We start from the raw sequence: 22,939 nt of genomic DNA, 5'->3' as shown, positions 1-22,939 counted from the left end.
TATTAACATGTAGGCCATGAGGAAGAGGCTGCACAATGAGAACAGCTGGTGTTGCTGTCTTGGCTGATGCAGCGGAGATAATCAAATCTTGCCTTTTTTTTTTTTGGGTAAAGGCAGAAGACACAGTGGAGAGTTAGACAAACAAGGGCTTATGATATTATATGGAGTTTTTATAATGCATGTCATGAGCTTTCATTGGCTTATGAGTTATGAGATGGATTTTTTCTTTCCTTTTTTTTCTTAAAAAAAGTTAATATAACTTCATGAATACTAAGGTAATTGATTTTAAGCTTTATTATTTTGGAAAAGCAAGAACAACAAGGGCACTTCTTGATTTAAAAAAAAAAAATTAGAGCTATAGCTTGGAAATGATGGGCTAGAAAGCTAGTAGGTAAAATATTTTGACATGAGTCAGTAAGCGATGTTGACAGCATCCTCTCTATTATTTTCATATAATCCATCATTATTTGCATTACACTCTCTTCCTTCCTTATGCAGTTGCAATAGATAGAGAACACCCCAACCAAAGCAAGGAAGGAAACCATCTTGGTCATCTTCATGTAAGTCATGATCCTTAGAGAAAGGTACCACTTAAGCAGCTCTTGACTCTAAAGTCACTAACAACTGGACTGTGGTCATCAAAAAAAGAAAATTATTGAGAAAATATTCTGTTTTTTAGCCCATTTTTGAGTGCCATTTTTCATTTTATAGTGTTTATAGCAATTACAAGAAAACTCCATTTCTCTTAGTATTCTTTATTTGGTTGTATCTTTTTTTCAGAACTTGCCCTTTTGAAATACAGATTTGGTTTTTACCCCTTTCTTATGATTGAAAAGTCAACTGATGTATTTTTTATGTGTCTTTGAACTATAGTTCACCAAGGGTATGTTTTGAGTGTCTGGATTATTATTATTTTGGGTCAGTATAATCTTTTTTCTCTTTTTTTCACTTACTTTAAACTTAAGGTTTCTGAAGTTCTGTAGGATATGTAGAAAAATAATTAAATCCCTCACCCATGGTGCATAATAAGCAATTGTGATTTTGGGTTTTCAGAGAGTTCAGAGTATAACATGAGTTATCTATGTAGGTAGAGGGGAAGAACTTAGAAATGCTTGAGTAGAGCCTGCATTTCTTTTGAGATCAAGAATATATCTGATCCATCTGCCCTTTGGAAGTTAACTCCTGTGACCTTCTCTTTGTAGGGCTGGCTGTGTGAGCTACTCCGCTGGAAGGAAAACCCAAGTCCAGAAAACCGCACCCTCTGGGAAAACCTGTGCACCATCCGCCGCTTCCTGAACCTTCCTCAGCATGAAAGAGATGTGATCTATGAGGAGGAGTCCAGGCATCATCACAGTGAGCGCATGCAGCATGTTGTCCAGCTCACTCCTGAGCCTGTGCAGGTCAGAGCAGTAACTTTCTTAGTGAATGAGAGTTTATGTTTGTAGCTGCTGTAAAAGGTCCAGGGAGAACCAGGCTCCAGCTTCCTTCTGTTTTGTAGGCTGTCTGGCAGAATGTGTGTAGGTACACTAATGCACATTTCAAAGGCAGATATCCTGAGTTTTGAGAATGCCCACCTGTTTGTGCAGTTGCACAGAAATAGTGATGTGAAGATTTAGGGCAGGAAGAGATCTCAAAGATCAATTAGTCAGTGGGCTAATTCTAAGCTAATTGATACCCATTCACATCCTTGGTGAATGATATAGTCAGGATTCAAATATAGATCCCTTGACCCTGACTGCTGCCATCTTTTCATTACACCGCTGCCAAATTAGAGTTATTTTTATCTATGATATCATCATGCAAAATCACTTCACACGGAACATCATATCTATGCATAATAGATGATGGTTTTAATCCCAACAGTAGATTTTCATTAATTTAGAAATGTCCTCAAGGAATGTTTTAGCTAAGACAGGGGAAGGAAGTAGCTACCAGAGGAGTCTTAACCTAACTTATTAATGTTCTACTTAAGTCATCTGATATCTAGGTTTTTGATGTTCTATCAATATCATAATCAAATGGACTTGTCTATATACAAAATCAGGAAATAGCAATTTTTTAAATAGTTTGGATGTTTTTAGTTTCTTAATTTCATCTTCTTTGAGAGAAAGGGCATTTATTTCTAAAATAAGTTGATTTATCCCAGATAGAACATGTCGGTTATTCTTAGACCAATACTTCTAGAAGACAGATCTGGCAGAACACCAACCACCATCGACCACTGAAGAAGAAATTCTAGGGACATCTCCTTTTGGCCCACTTTAACTCGTGGTTCTTTGAACCACTAAGGAGAGGGAAAACAAAAGAAGTGCGTAGCTTCAGGTGCAGACACTGTTGGGCTCCAGACAAGAAGGAAAAGCTAAGGATGCTGGAATTTCTGATATGACTTGGCTCATCAGTTGATATCAGATGTAGTTCCTTTCCATTCTTCCCCTTCTCTCAGTGCTTCCTTTTCTCTTTTGTCAGGGGTGGCTACCTTCACCTTGGTGAAGAGCCCAGAACAAAGTGGGTCTCATGCATACCTTCTTAGCCAAGCTGAGTATTATTCTGCTTAGAGTTTTCAGGCAATGGTTTGTGAATTCCCAAAAGAAAACTCAGAGCAAATAGTTCTCCCTCTTAGAATTGTAGGCATTGAATCTGGAAGGGATTTTAGAGATCATCAAACCCAAGGGTTTGTGGTCTAGTAATTGGTTTTTAAGATATTTTGATAATGGTATTTCAGACCAGTTTGTTTCTTTTTTGACCCTGTTTTATTTAAGAAATTAAAAAAAAACATTCTGAAGAATCCATAGGCTTCAGCAGGCTGTCAAAGGGGTCTGTGACACAATAAAAGGTTAAAAACTCCAGATGTAGCACAACCTACTCATTTTATATATGGGAAAACAGATCTAGCAATGTGAAGTAACTTATTCAAGTTATGAAACTTGTCTAGTCCTAGTGATACTAGGACTGGAGGTCAGGATTACTGATTCCAAAAGCAATAATCTTTCCTACCAGGTATCGATATATTTTTTTTCACAGTGGCCTCCAAAGCAATGGGCAAATACTGAAGTAGTCATAAGAGTTAGCATCCATGAGCTAAGGGCTATTCATTATTCTCCATTCCTGGTCTAGACAGGAGCCTCACCCAAATACCAGAACATCTCACCGTAGAATTTTAAATAAGCTACTTGGTAGCTTGATAAATCAAGGGAACATTGATAGTCTGTACTTCGAGGACAGCAAGTCTAGGGCACAATTATAATCCAGACTGAAATGAATAGGTAATAACTGAAAAGTACCTTATTCTAGATACCAGTGAACATGTGTTTTATAAAATAACTATTAAACTCAGTGTTCAGAGAGGATTGATATTATAAATTTGACGAAGACTCCTGAACCATTCCTGTTCACCTTATTCATTATTCTCAGTTTCTTGTTACTGTGAGCTTCCAAAAAAATTTTTTAAGTTGCTTTGCTTGCATGAAATAAATAGTATCAATAGATGCCTGGTGGATCTGTGGGCTTGACTATGTTATTGATGGTATGCCAGAACTCATAGACTCCTTTAAACGTAGAACTAAAAGCATTTTACATGCTTAAGAAAATCATCAGGAATTTATTTGTTTGGTAATTTATTTATTTTGATTTCTTTTCAACTCATGTATACCTGTGGCTGAGTTATTTAAATTCTCTGAGTCTCAGTTTTCTCATCTGCCAAAGGAAGATAATAACATTTGAGCTCTGGCTCCTGAGGTTATGATCAAATACTGTGTAAATTGTAAAGAGTCATGTAAAACTAAACAGTGATTAATTGATAAATTAGATATTGATAACTAGATCTTGCCCTCACAGTGATTACAGATAAGGTTTTATATTTTTATTTTTAACTGATGACCTTGATAATTTAGCCTGCTTAAAAAGAAAAAAAAAAAACCCTTTTTTTTTTTTTTACAGTGTCTCTGAGTGACACTGCTACATTTGTATTTGTCAGCAAGTTACAAAGCTGTGGATTAATTATTTATTGCAATCATAATATGAAAAATGAAGAAAAATGAGTGGAACCAGCTGGCAAGTAAATATAGCAGAACTCTTGAGACTGTTGAATACAGTTGGCCCAGCACACGTGATCTGGGCAGGAGGACTATTCTCTGAAAGACCTTTGCCATATATATACCTCCACTGTCTGGCTCCACAAGGCAGGCCACGAGGCTCCTTCCCTCCCTCATCCCATGTCACCTCCTTGAGGTGATGAGACAGTTCTTGGGAGTTCCTCCAAGTCATGAAATCACTCTGTAGAGTGACATAAAGCTTTTATGTCACATGCACTCACCCACCGATTGCTGGAAATAAACCCTCTTTATATATATGGTATCAAATTCAGTATATCCCCCTGGTACATTGCTTTCAGCTCTCTAAAATGTTAAGAATCACTTTTCTTTCCTCTATCATGGACAAAGTGCATCACAAATACTTTGTAAAGTAGATATGATCTCTACACTGGGAGTTTATAGTTCCATTTTAGGCAGTATAAGTGATAAGATGTAGTCAAACATCAAGTGAAAAGAATAATTTTTTTTTTCATCCCAACAGGTCTGGGGCCTAATTATTACTTGTGATTTCAAGTATTATGGTGTTATAGTTCTATAACTGTGTTTTCAGTTGTTATTACAACCTGAGGCCCCAGAAACGAATGAATATCCTTGATGTGACCAAAAAAAAAAAAAAACAATTGGGTCAAAGTATTCATTATTAGCAACTCCACCTCTAGTTGTGAAAACTAGAGCAGAAACATTAAACCTTGCCTGAAGTCAGGATTGGAGACTGCAAAACCAAAGGTGTTGGCTGCTAGTCTGTGCTTTGACCACGTTTCTCTCTTAATGTGGTAGAAAGCAAAGGGTATTGTTCACAGTATGAATGGGTCACTGAACAGGCTTGATTTGGGGCCCTGCCCAAATTGTGCCTGCGCCCGTTGTGCCTTATTGCTTTATTAGGTTTCCACCAGAGTGTTTTTTTTTCCCCATGAGTTATTTTGTAAGCGTGTTCATCTTGAGCTTGCGGCTGCTATGGTTTTAGAGCTAGAGTTTTTCTTAAAGTTCTTTTCTGTATATTAAATGAGGACAGAATGGATGTCATTGGTGACAGTTACCAGCATGTAGAGTTTGTCCTATCTTAATATTTACTGACCAAATTGAGTTGTTCAGGGATTTAAAAACACACATTTAAATTTCTTATAATTTGTGTAGAAGGACAGCATAACATAGTGGATTAAGAGTTGGTCTTGGAGTTAGGAAGACTTGCTCCTGATCCTTACTGGCTGTGTGACTGTGGGCAGGTCACCTAACCTCTACGTGCCTCCTGGCAACCCTTTATGTGACACAGTGTATACTGAATTGAATTTCCTAGAGGCTATGCTTCATTAGAAGATTTCTACACTGATAAAATCCAAGGATCAATCAAAAAAAAAAAAAAAACTAGGGTATAAGAGTTGCTTTTAATTTTATTAGAGGTATTTAAGTAGTCAAATAACAGCAATTTGTAAGGATGGCAAGGGGCAATATCCACAAAAAACAGCATTGATTTTAGTGATTCATCTAAAGCAAATTAAAAAAAAAAACGTAGCCATGTCTGGACTCGTTAAGTATATTCAGTGTCCTTTTTAACACTAAATAATTGGAATGATTGCATTTTTCACTTTTGTCCATGTGAGTTGGCATCCTGCTGGCATCAAACCCACCCTCAGTATGAGAATGTTATTCTGATCCTGAAATTCATTTTGCGTTTAGATTACCATCTTGAAGCTTCCATCATTCTTACCTGCATCACCAGCATGTCTTAGAACTTGTTTTGTTAATTGTTACCATAAAAAAGAAAGGCAAATTACTAATACATAAATGAATAAAGAGAAAAGGAAGTTTGCAAATCCAGGCACCTGGTTACTAGAAGACAGATTTCTTCCTTCTTAGATTCATCCCAGGCTCTGTGTTCAAAGCCTGCTGTTTGAATGTGGCTCCAGGGTTTGGAAATCCTGCTCCAGGCCAGTGCACACATGCAAATGAACACTTGCTATTTTAAATGGATGAATGCAGTAGTTATGTTCAGGTGCTTTATTCTCATTTGGGGAGGTTGGAGGAGTGCCTGACCAACAAAGACAGACCACACTAACTTCTGAATATTTACTCAGTTCTGTGTTGATAGAGAGTCAGATTTAGGAAGACCTGGATTCAAGTTTTGCCTCACACATGCAAGTTGTGTGACACTGGATAAGTCACTTAATTTCTCTGAGCTCCACGTACTTTTCTTAGACTCTAAGGTTCAGAACGGTTGCAAATCTGCACTAAGAGAGGGAGTTGCCTAACTGGCGGTCCTTTACATGATGAAATCACAGGACCAAATCCTCCCAATCCTTCTTGCCCCATCTCCTCCAACAACAACAACAAAAATCTACATCAATTCTTTCAAACTAAAAAAGCATCCCTCCCCTGCCCCCAGGGCATCTGGTCTGCTTGACTTGATCAAGGTTTTAAATTTGTCTGTCATTCCACCACAGAGATTCGGGAAATATCAGGGGATACATTCTTGGGTGGGCTAATCCTAATCCTTTCCCTCACAACAACCTGGAAAGATTAGAAAGGAGCCATTCCTGGATATCTTCATTTGTTGATGTCCAAATTTTGAAGGAAGAATAATTAGAATAAGTAGTCAAAAAATTTGCCTTTTTTTCCTTTTTGCTTTCATTTTTTTTCTAGGTGTCTTAGGTCAAATCATTTCATATTTCTATGAAATTTGATCTCCTTTAAAATCTTTTATTGTTAAAAAAAAAAAAAATCTTTTATTGTTTACTTTTGTCTCACTCTCTCATCTTCCAGAATGAACCCTTTCTAGTGATGATGCTCATTATCTCTTCCTCAAAACCTTTACCTCTTGTGAACTTGCCTTTCTGTGGGGGACAGAATCATCCTTCCATTCAGTTCTCCCTCGACAATGTCTCTTGTTCTCATCCCCCTCTTCCTGCTTCTAAGGCCTTCATAATCTCTCCCCTGGACTATTGTTGTAGTTTCCTAACAGATCTCCCTGCCCCTAGGGGTTGATAAGCTATTTAAAAATAGGAGAACCAATCTTAACTTGAATCTAACTTGGTCATAGTGAATTATATTTGGAATATACTTCTCTAGACAACTTATCAGGATTTTTCATAATTCTAACTTGAAATTAATGTTAGGCCAAATTTGACCAAATAGGAAATAGCTTCCTGATCCTGTTCTCTTTCCTCCTATTATCTCTAGGAAAAGAGAGATAATTTTGTCTCTTCTTTCCTCATGGTTATAACTTCTCGTTTTGTTCTGTAGATTTCATTGCTATAGCTAACGTTTGTAGAACCATGTGAAATAATTAGTGAAGAGAGGGAACATATTTGCTTTGTCCTATTCATACTGGAAAAATTTTTACATTTATCCTTTCACTGTAAAAACATGTTAGCTGGTATTTTAAAATATAGGTTTTTTGATCATAATAAAGATGGCCCTTTCCATGATTTTCCCCTCTCTTTGCTTTTAGTTTTTTTAATACGTGTAAATGAGTGCTGTATTTTTTTGCATCTAAGGGAATATTAATGTAGTTTTTGATATCTTTATTATTTTCAAAATTAATTATGCTTTTTTTTTTTTCTAATTCTGAACCATCCTTACATCTGGTAATGAATTGAAACCACTTCATAGCTCTGCTAATGATACATCAGTGTGTTTACACTGGGTTTATGCACAGACACTTTAATACTAGTGTTTCTCATCTTTCATCATTTTTGTCAATTTTCATGATGTCAAGTGAAACCACGAACCTATTTTAATTTGAAATTTAATGATAGTGATTTCGAACATATTTTCATATGCTCATTTATACTTTGAAATGTCTTACAGAGCTGCCTGTTCATGTCATTTGTTCACTAATCTTTTAGAGAAGAGTTCTTGGTCTTACATATTCAAGTCTCATATGGATATGTTTTGAATCTCAAAATTTATCAGTAACATTTGATGCAAATATTTCACCACTTTACTTTTTTAAATCTCTATTGATTTTATTCTTGCAAAAATCTTTAAATGCTATATAGTCCAATATTTTTTGTTTCTTTTGAATTTATGGTTTGTATGTTCAAGACTTCTTCCCCTAGCTATAGCTGAAGAAGGTAACCAATTATTTTCTCCTTTTTTATATACAGAGTTTTTATATTCAGATTTTATGTCCATTTTGAGCTTATTGTGGTAAATGATGTAAGATGCTTCCCCAAAGGAAATTTCTGCTAACATGATTTCCAGTTTTTACTTAAGTTTTTGTCTAAAAAGAATCTCTTTCTCCAGTAATTCACATTATTGATTTATCAGGCACTGGACTATTGTTTTGATTTCTTTTGTTCCTTGCTTATATAGTTCATTCTACCATCATCCTTTTTGTTTTTTTAATCAGGACCTATTCATTTGATGACTTGTTTTACAATATAATTTGAAGCCTGGTTCCATTTGAACTTTTTTCATACTGCCCCTTGAAATCTTAGACCATTTATTCTTTCAAATATATTTTGTTATTATTTTATTTTTTAAAATATCTTACAAGAAATTTGATCAGTATTGGACAAAATCAGTAAATTAATTTAGGTAATGTTGTTTTTATTTTGTTGGTATGGTAATGTTAATAATTGGCAGTAAATATTCATTTATATAGCTTCCTTTCTTGTAAGCAGTGTTTTTAAGTTGTATTTATATAATCTGGTGTGCATTTTGGTTGGTTAACTGCCAGATGATTTATTTATTTTGTATTTCTTTTTAAATAGAGTTTATCTTGTCATACCCTCCTACTTTTGTTTAGTGCTAAAAATAAACACTGATAATTCAATTATCAGTGTAAATTATTCACATCATTTGTGAATTAATTTTGTGTCTTGCTAACTTACTGAAGCTACTATTGATCACAATTTTTTTTTCTGATTCCTTGGAGTAGTTTAAGTATACAATTATGCCACATGAAATAGAGATCATTTTATCTCTTCTTTGATGATAGGTATAACCTTTGAGTTTGTGCTTTTATTTTATTGTTATAGCTAGAATTTTTAGAATCATGTGAAATAATTAGTGAAGAGGGGGAACATACTTGCTTTGCCCTTTCATACTAGAAAAATTCCTATGTGTTTTTTTCTTATTATAAACAATGGTAGCTAATGTTTTAAAATATGTATTTTTAAAAATCATAGTAAATATGGTTCCTTGAGTTGTATTTGATCAAAGGCCTTTTTGATATCTTTCCAGTCTAAGAGAATAATATAATTTTTGATATCTTTATTATTTTAAAAAATAATTATGCTAATTGTTTTTCTGATGCCGAACCATCCTTACATTTGGACATGAATTTAACTTGGTTATAGTGAATTTTATTCTGATTTTATTTCTGTAGACAACTTATTAGTATTTGTTAAAAAATAATTTTAAAATTATAAAAAATAATTTTTATAAATATTCATTAGTGAAATTGATCTAAGAACTCTTTCTCAGTTTTCTCTCTCCCTTGTTTCATCCCTACAACTAAATCTGTATCAAAATGGAAATTTGATAGAGTACCTTTTGTCTCTGTTTTTGAGAATTTTTTGTATCTTAGATGTTAATTATTTCTATATGTCTTACAGAAAATTAATTTGAAAATCCTTCTAATCCAGGTTGTTTAGTTCCCCCCTTCAAGAATTCATTTATGGCATATTATATTTCTTTTTCTGAGAACAGGAAGTTGAAGATTTCTATTTGTTTTGTTGATTTAGGTATTTTGTCATTTTTATAAATCAGTTTTCTTAAATCTCATTTTATTGTCTTTTGTACTTTCTGACAGTTCTTTTTAAAAATTTCTTCTGTGTCTTACAAATTCACCTTATTCATTTTTAAATTTGGGTACATTTATTTTCCTCTCTTTTTCTTGACTAGATTGTCTAATTGTTGATTAGTTTTATTTTAATATCCTTTAGGTTTTTTCCCTCCAATTTCATAATCTTTTCATTTTTTATTTTCTTTAACTAATTTTTAAGATATCCTTTTTGGAATTTTTATAATTTTTTTAGGATTGTTATTTTTCTGTTCTGTTTAACTTCACACCAAGTTCATTGATTCTCTTTTATTCTAATTTGGTAATATAAGTTATAAGTGACGGAAACTTTTCTCCAAGAAGTTTATTAGTTAGCTTTCAAAAGTTTTGATGTGTTGTTTTATTGTTATCTTTAACATAATTATTTGGAGTTTTGATCATTTGTTCTCTGACTGAATCATTATTTGTAATGTCATTACTTAGTTTGCCTTTAGATTTGTGTCTTTTTCTCATATTCCCTTTACATATTGCTAGTTTTATTATGATTTGATCTATAAGGTATGAATTTATTATGTCTTATCTATACTTATTTATTATAACTTTAAGCATTACTAATTGTGCTATGGTTTATAAAATTGTAATTATTATGCCTTTTTAATCTTTATTTATGATTCCTTTATACCATAGCAAATGATTATTTTAATAAGAGTACTATAGGATGACAAGGAATATTTATATTCTTTAATATTTCCATTAAGAAGTAGTTGTGCTGTAGTTAAATTGAGCTTATCCAATGATTCGTTCAGCTCTATAGTTTCCTTTTTGTTTTGATGGGTTTTTTCAACTCCAAGAGAAGAATATTAAAGTAACAACTGCCTGTAATTGTGCTTCTATCAAAGATGTTTGTTGTAATTCACTTAGTTTTTCTTTTAAGAATACAACACTATGGTATTTGGTGCATATACATTTGATACGGCTAGTTTTTAAAAAATCATCTCTGATGCATTAAAGCATAATATAGTTTCACTGTCTCTTTTTATTTACTGCCTCTTTGGAGATCATGATGCTTTTTCAGTATCACTTGAAGCTTAACAGATTTTATTCTATTCTTCCATTATTTATTCCTGCATGTATCAGTGTTTTGAAAATGTTTCTTCTTTGCAGAAAATTCTTGGGGCTTGTTTCTTATCCACTTATCTCTTTTTTTCTTGGAGGATTTAATTCATTCATATTTAGGGTTATGATACTCAAGTTTGTATCCTCTTCCATTAATCACATAGAAAAATACACATCTCACCGGTTTCAGTTTGTGTTGTTTATTTTGCTTACAATGATCTGATATCAGTCTCTTCCCCAAAGCTCTCCTACCTCTTTAGCTCTTACCCGATTCCAGTCTCCTTGGGTTTGCTTTTATTGTTATTCTCTCTTTCTTTTGCTTTCTTTGCCCTTCCTTTTCTTAGTACAGTTAATCCTTCCTCCCCCCCCATCCATTCTTCTGTTTTAGTGAGGTTAATTTATAATGATCCTTTTGAAAAGTGATGTTTTCCTTCAGTCCCTTCCCTTATTCTTTTCCTTCAAAGATTCTGTAGAATTTTTGAGAATGCTAGTTATTGGGATATAAAGAAAAATGTTCTAAACCCTAGTCTGGTTGCCCAGAGCTACTCTATCTTTTTTCCTTTTCTCTTATTCATTTTGATATTATGCTTTGTATAATCCCTTGTTCTACCCTACCTGCATTCTGCCTTACAGATATGTACCCAACTTCTTCATCTGTGAGTGAGTCTTCCAATGTATTTTTTTATTTTGCTCCATTATTTGTTCTTCTATTTCTGTATTTTTGTATTTTAACTCTACTTCTTTATTTTGGGGAAAAAAATGTATTGTTAATAGAATGTCTCTGTGGAGCTCCTTCACCCCCCCCCCCCCCAATAGTGTCTTGTTAGACTTTTTGATTTCTTCCTTATGAACTCTAACTTTTCTCCTTTTTCTTTGAAATTTCCTCTTAATTCTTTGTTTGTTCTCCTGGATCATTCCTGAAGTTCTTGAAGTTGATCTATTATTATTTCAAGTAGCCTTGCAAAATTTGTTTTGATAACTTCACTTTCCTCAGGGGAACTGGACACATTTTTCTTCTCAAAGTACTTTCCAACAAGGTGATTATTTTCTTCAAGTGCTTATTAATTTATACTCTTCATATGGTTTTTGTCTGTCTTAAATACTGAGTTGCTTTTTCTATAGGAAATTTGCAAAAAAAAAAAAAAAAGTACTTTTTAAGAATTTTTTCCTCTAGGAGGCTCAGTATTATTATTATTGTTTTCCTTCCCTACTCCAAACTCTCCTAGTCTGTTCTCTGAGACAACCAGGATTGGATTGGGTTTGTGTCCCTTAATAGTGAGGGTGGAATTAGATGCATAGATGGAACAGCAGTTCTTTGAGTCACCACTCAAACTGGCATTACTCTCCATCTTTACCTTTTCCACACTTCTCCCAATGTAAGTCTTCACTAGTGTTTCAAAGAGTGGACAGAGGAGTTGAGAGCCCTTTGGGAAGTCTTTGCTTTTGCTTCTCTTTGCCACTCATCAATCCTACTTTTTACTAGCTATAGATTTTTTTTCCTGTGGTATGGAGATTGTGGAGAGGGTGCTAGGCTAAGAATTAGGAAGAGTTCAAATCCTGCCTTAGACACTCACTTAACTTTTCAGTGTGTTTCTTTATCTGTGATATGGGGACAGTATTAGCACCTACCTCAGATGTAGTGAAGATCAAATGACATAACATGTAAAGTGCTTTGCAGACTTTAAAGTATCATATAAACACTGTTATTACTATTACTAATCATTATTTTTCACCAGTAATATATTTCTAGTCTTCCCCAACAGATGCCCCCTTTCATTCTACTACAACCTTGAGGCAGTTGTTGTGAAGTGTCAGCTTCAACTTCTCCTCGTAATAGAGTTTCTCCTAGAAATTATTAATTCCAACAGTTGGGTGCTTAAAATTGCAGAAGATTGAAGTTATAGGACTTCTTGTGAGCTGGTCTTCATTGATTTTTCAGTTGGACAGGTGGCCTTTATTTACCTTATTCTTATCATTGGAGTGTTCTGTTTGGGGAGCTTTTCACTTCTATTATTTGTTTCTGTCTCTCTGTCTCTGTCTTTTATATTGGGGAAATCTTTAACTCAGTCACCTTCTTAGGGTTTCCAGATTTTTTTACTGAAAAATCAAGGATAATATTAAGATTTCCATCTCAAAGCAAAGTTGAAAAGGTTTTTTTTTTCTTTTTATGTTCAATGCTGAGAACAAATAAGATGATGCCAAGTTGCAGGATAACAATTTCAAGTTCTATTTGAAAGTTTAACATTGTGCCTTGTTAGAATCAATATGTATATTATATTGAAAACTAATTTGTACTGTGGAGATAATTATGTTTATTTAGCATAGACTACCTAGGAAATTATTGACGATCAAGGAACATTATGTACTGTGATTTTTCACTTAAATTGAGAAAGCATTTCATAAGATAAATCAGTTTTATTAGTTAAAGTTAGTTTTCTTCTGCCTGCAGGTGGTTAAATTTCATTATTACGCTTGTTTATAATCCTAGCTCTGCCACTTATTAACTGATGTGATTTTTGGCAATTCATTTAACATCCTCTATCAAATAGAGATGCAGGATTGTTTTTGTTATTTTGACTATTATAATAATTATCTTGTACACCCCACCCCCAAAATCGAGTCATTTGTAAATTTAACTACTACATGCAGTGCACTGTTTGAAATTGTATCAGATGACTTCATATTATTGTTTCCAGAAGTATTTCTATAACATGGGGCAAAGAGAACTTTGGTTTCCTAAAAATTTGGCCTTCTGCAAGTGATACAGTTTTGTTTAAAATAGCCTCATGGTACTTTACATTATTGACAAATTCCTACACTAGATCTCAACTTGTGGCATATTGTAAAATGCTCCTTAAGTCACTGTTTTGACAATAGTTGAGGGAGTACTTTTGCTCCAAATCTGATTCAAGAGAGGAAATGTGGTTTAGTGGATAGAGTACTGGTTTCTGAGTCAGGAAGATATGGGGTCATATAGTGTCTCACATACTTCTTAACTTTGTGATCCTGGGCAACTTATTTAATCTCTCTGTAAAATAAGGGCATTGGACTCAATGATCTCTAAGTTCTCTTTTGGCCCTTACATCTGTGATCCTCGTTTTTAACAATACCTGAGTGTGGCCTATAATTGTGTTCTTAGTTACAAAATTACAATGAAAATCAAGAAACATTTATTGAACATCATGTATTATGTGCCAGGAACTACACTAAACATTGGAGATACAAATACAAAAAATAAAAAAATACATATTCATAAGGAGCTGATAGTCAAATGGTAAAGACAAGTTCATATATAAGTCTATGTAGAATAAATTCAAAATGAATAAGTACAAATAAATGCCAAGTAATTATATACGAAGCAATTAGGGAGGGAGGGCACTGCCACTTAGGGGATCAGAAAAGGCTTCAAGAATAAAATGGTACTTGAAAGAAAGAGGTCTTTGTGAAGGGGAGTTGATGACAGACTGAATTCAAGTTATGGGAGATGGCTGAAGCAAAGGCATAGAGATGAGACTTGGAGGATGACCAGAAGTAAGTCCAGTTTAACTGGATCACAGAATGTAGGAAGATAAGCAATGTCAAATTTGGTTGGAAAGATATATTGGGACCAAATTGTAGAGGGCTTTAAAAGGTAGAATGAAAAGTTCATGTTACCTAGAGGTAATAAGAAGTAAGACTCTGTAGGCAATAAAGTCTTAACTTCAGGAAAATTATTTTGGCAACAGTGTGTAGGATGGATGGGAATGCTGAGAAACCTGAGTCAGCAAAACTAACTAGGAAGCTGTTATAATAATATAGGCAAAAGCTGATAGAACTCTGTACTAAGGTGTTATTTCTGTGAGAAAAAAAGTAGAATAGGTTGTAAGAGATGATGTGGGAACATAAACTACAAGATTTTTAAACTGACTGGATGTGTGAGGGTGAAAAGAAAGAATTGAGGTTAATAGGAGGTTTTGAACCTAGAAAAATAGAAGGAAAACAGTGTCTTCAGCAGAGGGGTGGAGGGTTTGGGGAAGATAAGGAGTCCAGTTTTTGGGCTTGTTGAGGTAATGCCAAATCGTAGGATCCCAATTTCAAGTTCAATAACTTTTCCATTTGATTAAGATAATCTCCAGAATATATAGTTTGAAATGTCCAATAGACAATTAGTGATGTGGGACTGAAATACAGGAGAGAAATAGGTTGGATGTATAGATATATGAGTCATCTGGTTAGAGAAAATAATTAAATGCAGTGGAGCTCATGTTATTGAGAATCTTGAGGGAGAAGAGGAGGAGGCCTAAGACAAATCCTTGGACAGTACCTATAATTAGAGGCCATGATGAACTATCAAAAGAGATGGAGGCAAGGTCAGACAGATAGGGGGAGAGCAAAGAAAGGGAGAGAGAGACAGAGAAAGAGCTGAAAGAAGAGAAAGTCTCCAGGCGACAAGGTGTTCAGCACTGTGAAATACAACAGATGTTTGAGAAGGAAGAGGACTTAAAAATGGGCATCTGATCTGGCAATTGGGAGAGCTCTTGGTAACGTGGAAAAGTGCAGTTTTAGCTGAGCTGGGGAAGTCCAAGTATTTGCAAAGATGAAATGATCAATGAATAGAATCGATAGAATAAAATATCGTCATTTGAATGGAAAGAAATATGGAATAGTAGCTTACGCTTGCACAACTCCCTATATATTTATGTGTTTTATATGAGTTATAGTATTTTATCCTCACAACTCTCTGAAATAGGAAATAAAAATACTGTTGTCTTCATTTTGTAGATGAAGAAAATAAGGATCAGAGAAGGTATTACTTGCCCAGTGTCACACAGTAGGAACTGGTATAACTGGGATTTGAACTTGGACTTGTTACTCCAAGTCCTACTGCAACATACCACCTCTTTTTTTTTTTGTACAGTTATTTTGTGTAATTATTTTACATTCCCGTTTTTAAAAGTCAGCAAGATTTTAAGTATATGGTCTACAACCACAAATAACCTATATATGGACCAACACAATTAGTAAAAATGACAAAATGGAGCCCAAGATATTTTGTTGGCCCAAAAAGCATGCTGCTGTGATTGTAAGAACACAAGATTCAGAGTTAGGAGATCCAGCTCCATTTGGCTAATGCTTAACCTCATTTTTTTTACCATTAGAATTTGGGAGTTAGATCACGAAGGTCTATTCCTTTTAGTGACAGTCTGTGAATCAGGGTTTCTGAGTCAGACGCAAAACCAGAATTCAGGGACCAAGTTTCCAACAATCAATCTAGTAGTTAAGATATTAACAAAACATCTTTTTTCCCCCCACCAGTACATTTTCTTGTCACTTTTCTTCTGGTGATAATACAAAAGGGAATGATATTTATAAAGTTAAACTTTTGTCTGAATAGTCATTACTTGTTTTGATTAAAGATTACATTTGTGTATAAATGCATAATAGGGACATCTAGGTGTTGCAATGGAGAGAGGGCTAGACCTGGAGTCAGGAAGACTCACTTTCTTGAGTTCAAATGTAACCTCAGATGCTTACTAGCTGTTTGCCTCAGTTTCTTCATCTGTAAAATGATCTGGAGAAGGAAATGGCAAACCACTTCAGTATCTTTGGCAAGATAGTGAAAAATGATGAGATGGAGAGTCAGGCAGGACGAAAACAACTGAAAGCAGCAACAAGCAAACCAATCTTTTTTCTTTATCTTCCACTGTTAGTTACTGTGGTTGAACTGTCTAGAGAGGGTAGACTCTGCCGACACACTTATTTCTGTCGTACTTGTCATAGATTACATCCATCATTACTCTATTGCTCTCTGTATTTTTGTGCATCTCTTTTGAAGAATGAAGCAAGAATTGAAACTGATTCTGCTTTATTAGTATTTTAGGTAATACTATTTTTTTTTGGAAGGATCTAGAGTGTAACAAGTATCTAGTGCAAAGACTAGTAACACTTTAGATAAATAAAGATGGAGAATATGGAGCAGGTCAAAGCTAAGAAAACACATGGGAATGAGAAGTTGGGAGAGAGCAAGAACATGGAGAAAAATGTTAACATATTTAGAAAATGAAAGAACCTTTAAAAAGGAATATGTGAATATGCCCACTGATCTTTTCTCCTACTAACAGCATTAGAATCTGAACCATGTTTTATCATGTATCCTAGGAGAGAATTCAGAGCTTACCTTTGTTCTGTCATAGGTATCTTGAGGGGTAGCCAACCTGAACAACAGGGATTGCTGGATTGAGTGGGAGAAGTGCATAGGGAATCCTTCTTTTGAGTATTTTCACTGACAGACCCAGAGGTGTCATGAGAGTGAATAGAGCACTGCACTAGGAGCAGGAACCTCTCATTTGAGTCGACTCCATCACTCGCTTAGCCAGATGACCCTCAGGCAAGTCACTTCTCCAAGCCTCAATTTCGTCATTTGTAAAATGGACATAATGATATTTGCCCTGCCATTGTGAGGTTCAGATGAAATAATTGATAGGAAAACACATTGAAACCTTCAAAGCACCATGCAAAAGCAAGTTAGCAAAATTATTATTTTTACAATCACTTTTAAAAGTATTTGGGATGTTTTTACATTAGGTGGTTGAAACTGCATTTAGGTATCAAATGAGGGATTTTTTTTTTAGCTGACTAGTTTGCTGGGCTAAATTAGGAATTAGTGGGATGTTAGTATGTTTCTATCTCTACTTTTGTACAAGCCTCAACCTTTCCATGTTCTGTTTTTCCTAGATGCAAGACTGGAATGTTTTCAGGATGAATTGGCTAATGTCTGTAAAATGAGTCGAGCTTCTCGGTGGTGTGCTGAGATTACCTTAAAATGCATTGCTATTTTAAGGTATTAAAGCTCACAGAGCTATTGAACCTACTTCATAGTGTCCAAAGTGATACAGCACTGTGTATGATACTACAAAGCCTCACAACATGCTAATCAGTGATTAACCAGAATTTTTCAGAAAGAAGTGGTAGGGAGTCAACAGTGAATATATTTTTCTCTTCTTTTTCTTTGATTGTGTTCCCCCTCCTCCTCATATTCCTCCCCTGTCTCCTTTTTCTTCTTCACCTCCTCCTCTTTCTTGATTCCTCATTTTCCTCTCACTTTTTTGGTGACCTCTCCTTATTGCCTGGCACTTTAATATGGGGCTAATTCATTGTTAATTGCTTGGGCTGAAAAAATCTGCCTCAATTGGGACTATGCTGAATCAAGCTGTTGTCCCCAGTGTATCAGACTGTACAAACTGATCCTCATGAGGAGGAAGCCACTGGTATAGGAAAGCACCTGCTATTCAAAGAACGAGTAAAGCCTGCCTTTTGTGTTCTCCATAAGTTATCTAGCAGATCTGTTCTGGCTCATAGGTACATGTGGATTCAAAAGTAATTGATATCTCTATCAAAGAAACAAAAATACATATTCTGGGAGTAAGGGTGAAACAGGTTTTCCAAACCCTGCTATTCTCATTTTGGGTTTAGATTTTTGCCAGAACAGAGATATTTATTTCAAGTGCTTTGATTTAGACTGAGCTACTAAAGATGATCATAAATCTGGGAAATGTTTGTAACTAGAACAGGGCACAGAGGTTGCTCGGCAGGCCTGTTTTGGCTCTGTGTGTGTCTGTGTCTGTGTGTGTCTGTGTCTGTATGTGTGTGTTTGTTCATGTTCAACAACTCTCATTCCTCCAATATGCCTCCAACTTGCTAGAGGTTCATGACAAAGCATATACAGGGAACTCTAAGTGTGTGCATGCATGTGTGTTTAACATAATAACTAACAAAGAACATAATCTTGACATCTCTACTCCATATAAAGTAATACAACTATTGCATACCTTTGGGTAGTAAAGGTAGGAATCTCATAATAATTGAGATGCTAAAAGTGAAAATGACTAGATCTTTTAAATAGTAATTCCACTTAATAATTAAGTAACTCAGTTGTGGGAAAATTTGAGCTCATCAAAATGTGTCTTTGCTTGGAATTGAGTGTAACTTAATTTTGATATTGGTACACCTAAAATGAAAGATAAGAGCCAATTCTACAAAGGAAAATTCAGAGTTTAGTCGAGAACCATGTTAGCACATGAATTATGAATTTGTAATTAATAAGAATCACAGACCAAAGTGTGCTATAGTGCATATTATATGTAATTACTGCATAATGCCTCATTTCTTTGGTCTTAATCTATCAGGGTTTCAAAAAAATAAAGATATTACTACATGGACTCTTAGAATGGGAGGAATCTTAGAGATCATCTCATCCCATGCCATCACTAATGCTTATCTCAGCAGCACATGGGCTAATACCAACTCTAGACAGATAAGGAAACAGATGTAGAGAAGGCAAAAGAATTGCTTCAAGTTACACAATAAGTTAGTTGGAGAGCTGGGAAAGGACACCAGATCTCCTGATCTGTGATCCTGTGTTCTTTTCACTGTTTTTTCACAGGAAAAGTAAATGAGAACCTATAGCGGCTCTAAATTCATTTTCTACCTCTTGTGGAACCAAATCCCATAAGACAGTAAAATGTCATTAGTACTCAAAAAGATGCTAAATATCATATTTTATTAACTTTAAAAAATGAAAAAAAAATAACCCTCTTTTAATACTCTCTTGGATTTCTGTTATTTGTTAATTCTCTAAGCATGCCAAAATCCACCAAAAACATAGATACAATCAAACTTATATGTAGGAACAAATCTCTTTAGTCATATCAATACATGTTAAATATCTAATGAGTATCCAGCACTATGTCAAAATTATGGGAGACACAAAAGAAGAAATCATAATGACCCTTAACTTGGATAAACTCAGAGGAGAGAAACATTCCAGCTTTTCAATATCTATATGTTACACACAAAAGAGAAGCAGAGCTATCCCATGCAGTTGGATTAAGGAACTGATGATGAATATTCTAACGAGGAGCATGTTATATAGTTTTATTTATATATAGTTCAAATGATTGTCTAGGCTTCGCTTAAATTTCACTGACGAGACAACATCTTCAATTCCCCACTATGTAGGACTTCCCCTATACATCGTTGCTGCCTCTTTAGTATTTGCATTATTTTTTTTTTAAATTCAACAAACTTATTAAGCACCTGCTGTGGAATTGAGAGCTCTGTGTTAGAAACAAGAGTAGGATATGTGTGTATATAGGTTTATATACATACATATATAGAGAGAGAGATACAAATATAGATATTTGTGTGTGTGTGTATGTGTATGACATAGTCCATGGCTTCACAGAGGTTACAATATAGTAAGGGGATAAGAAGAAAATATAGACAATTACAATGCAAAGTATTACATAGTGAATTGACTATAGAAGTGAAATATGATATGCTATATAGCTTCCTGCAGGGAGTGGCATTTCAGTTAGCCTTTAAAAGATGGGTAGAACTTCAAAAGTCAAAGAAACAAAGGGAAGATATTAGGCAAAGAAAAGTATGAGGCAGAAGTACAAGCCATGTTGGAGGGGAAAAGAGTTATCCAAGTGCGAGGAGCTATATATAGTAAATTGTAAATCACTTGATAATTCATAGTAGGAGATAAGGCTGGACAAAGTAGGGTCCAGCCATTTAGCAGAAGGCCTTGAATGCCAGGCTAACAAATTTAATTTTTACGCAGTAGGCTTTACCCAGTGAGAGCCACTTATTTTTTTTATTCTATTTTATTTTTATCCATTCAAATATTCCTTCATTTACAAAAAAAACGTAAAAAAGTGGCCTCTACGCTGGGTGGTGGTTCTGTTTCAGTGAGTATTTTGACCAGTTCTCTCTCTTTTGCTTCCCTCTAGGCAAACTCTTTTCTAAAACCAGAAAGTATCTGAAAGATATTGCCCCATGGAAGCTAATGGGCATTTCAGAAAAGCCAACAAACAGTAACAAATAATGAACTCTGAGTATCAGTCTCTGAGATAACCAATTGAATTTCTTATGATGGATAGTTATTACAATTGCAGTGGAAAGCCACTGAGTTTAACTGTTGTAGCCAAAACTACCTACTGTGCCCTCTCAGCTGTTTCTGTTTAGTGTGGAAATCTAATGTAGCTGAAAACTGCTGCTGATTTGTATTAAGTTGAAGCCTGGAACTCCCCCTTGTAATGATAGTAAAGCACTCTTTCAATTAAAGGAGCCCTGCCAAAGTTCTGAAATTAATTTATTTTATTATTATTCCATCTGACCCTAGAGATGGGAGATCAAGCAAGCTAGATAGATTTGACAGCTCCCAGGTCACAAGTTCAGTCTCTGCACAAGTAGATTCTAGATGTAATCTTCTGCAAATCATTTGACCCTGAACTTTTTGAGACTGAGTCTCTTTACTGAATTGTTCCATGGGTCATCCTGATAACATGGGAACTAAGGAGAGGTGGGGGAGTTGGGGGGGAGGGGGAATAGCATACAAATCTTACATTAGTTCAAGCAAGACTCGGGTTCTTAACCTTTTTTAATATGTTGTGGACCTCTTTTGCAATCCGTAAAGAGTACAGACCTCTTCTCAGAAGAGTTTTTACTTGAATAAAATAAAATCCATAAAATTACAAAGAAAGTCAATTATGTTGAAATAAAGATTTTTTTAAAATTTCAGCATGCCTTATTTTTAACATATTGTATTCCCTCCCGATTACATGTTAAAACAATTTTTAACATTTATTTTTAGTTTTGAATTCCAAATTCTATCCCTTTCTCCTTCCCCTCCCCCCTCTCTGAGACAGTTAGCAATCAGATATTAGTTATGCATGTGCAATCATGTAAAAATGAGATAAAGATTTTTATTTCTTCTTATCCAAGTTCATGGACCTCCTGAAATCTATCCACAGACTCCAGTTTAAGAATTCCTTGGCTACACAGTATAAGTAGGTCTGAAAATGGAATATGACATTTTCTAAATACATATCATTTTCAAATGATCTCATTTTGAATGAATGGATGAATGAAAAAGCATTTATTTAACATGTATTATATGGTAGTCACAGCACTTAGTGCTGGGGATATAAATTTAATTCTTAAAACATTTCTCTGAGGTAGTTTCTATTATTTTGCCTGTTTTGCAAATTGTGATACTCAGGCTCAGAGAAGTTTGATCTGGTCCAAGATCACACAGCTAGTGGGGGGCAGAGTGAGAATGTGCATGTGACTTTTCCATATGTTATTTTAGGTCCCAGGACACAAAACTCCAACTTGTGTGTAGATATAACACTCTACCCTAAACACTGTGTACATTGAGATTACAATGACAACTTGAGGGAGGGGCCCTGCTGGTAAGGAAATTTATTATAAAGATGAAAAATATACAGATATTATTATATACTCAAATGGGATAAGGCTAAACCATAGACTCTTAGGGGAATTTGGCTACAGTAACCTCTTAGAGCCATTTGCGATTAGGGTATAGGAATTCAGGACTATTGGAAAGAGCTAGCCTAATTTACTACCTGGGTAATATTGAATAAGTCACTTCTCTTTTCAAAACCTCACTTTCCTCTAGTGTAAGAGCAAAAAATAAAGGAGTTGGACTCTACAGCCTCTAAGGTCCTTTCGACCCAAAGATCCTATGATCTGTAAAACGAAAGATTATATTAGGTGATTTATCTTTGAGGTCCCTTACTCCTCAAAATCTAGGCATCTCTAACCCCTAGTGCAGGATGAAATTCACTAGAAGGGCTAAGTGATTATCCTTTCTACAGCAGCCACTGAGTAACGTCATTTTGTGACAATAGGAGTGTCATACATGAAACATCCATTTCATATTAAAAAAAATACAATAAAAATCATCCAGCATTGGGAATTCAAGACCTGAAAAACTGGTTAGTGTCATTTCTCATTGGTTATCCGGAGATTTTTTTTTAAAAAATGATTTCAAGTATTGCAGTTTTGGGGTTTTTTTTCATGTTTATTTTGTTCATGTGCCTGTTCATGGAACTCAGGAGATGCTTCTGTTTATGTAATTTTGTGTGCTATCCCCAACTGTATAAACCAAAACTGAGTAATCTGGAGCATACTGATTCTGCCATCCCCCAATTACTTGGTG

The 22,939-nt window shown here is 34.8% G+C and overlaps 1 protein-coding gene across 1 annotated transcript in view; it reads left to right on the top strand.

Moving 5' to 3' along the window:
• Window positions 1–22,939, top strand: part of SATB2 (SATB homeobox 2) — a 221,504-nt gene that overhangs the window by 177,176 nt on the left and 21,389 nt on the right. The window contains exon 10 of the mRNA XM_072612809.1: window positions 1,203–1,400. Coding sequence (XP_072468910.1) covers window positions 1,203–1,400 — 198 coding nt within the window. The remainder of the gene's footprint in view (window positions 1–1,202; window positions 1,401–22,939) is intronic.

This window comes from Notamacropus eugenii, chromosome 5, assembly GCF_028372415.1.
Source record: "Notamacropus eugenii isolate mMacEug1 chromosome 5, mMacEug1.pri_v2, whole genome shotgun sequence".
Classification (NCBI taxonomy): domain Eukaryota; kingdom Metazoa; phylum Chordata; class Mammalia; order Diprotodontia; family Macropodidae; genus Notamacropus; species Notamacropus eugenii.
Note: the sequence above shows the minus strand (reverse complement) of the source record. Positions and strands in the feature narration are given on the sequence as shown.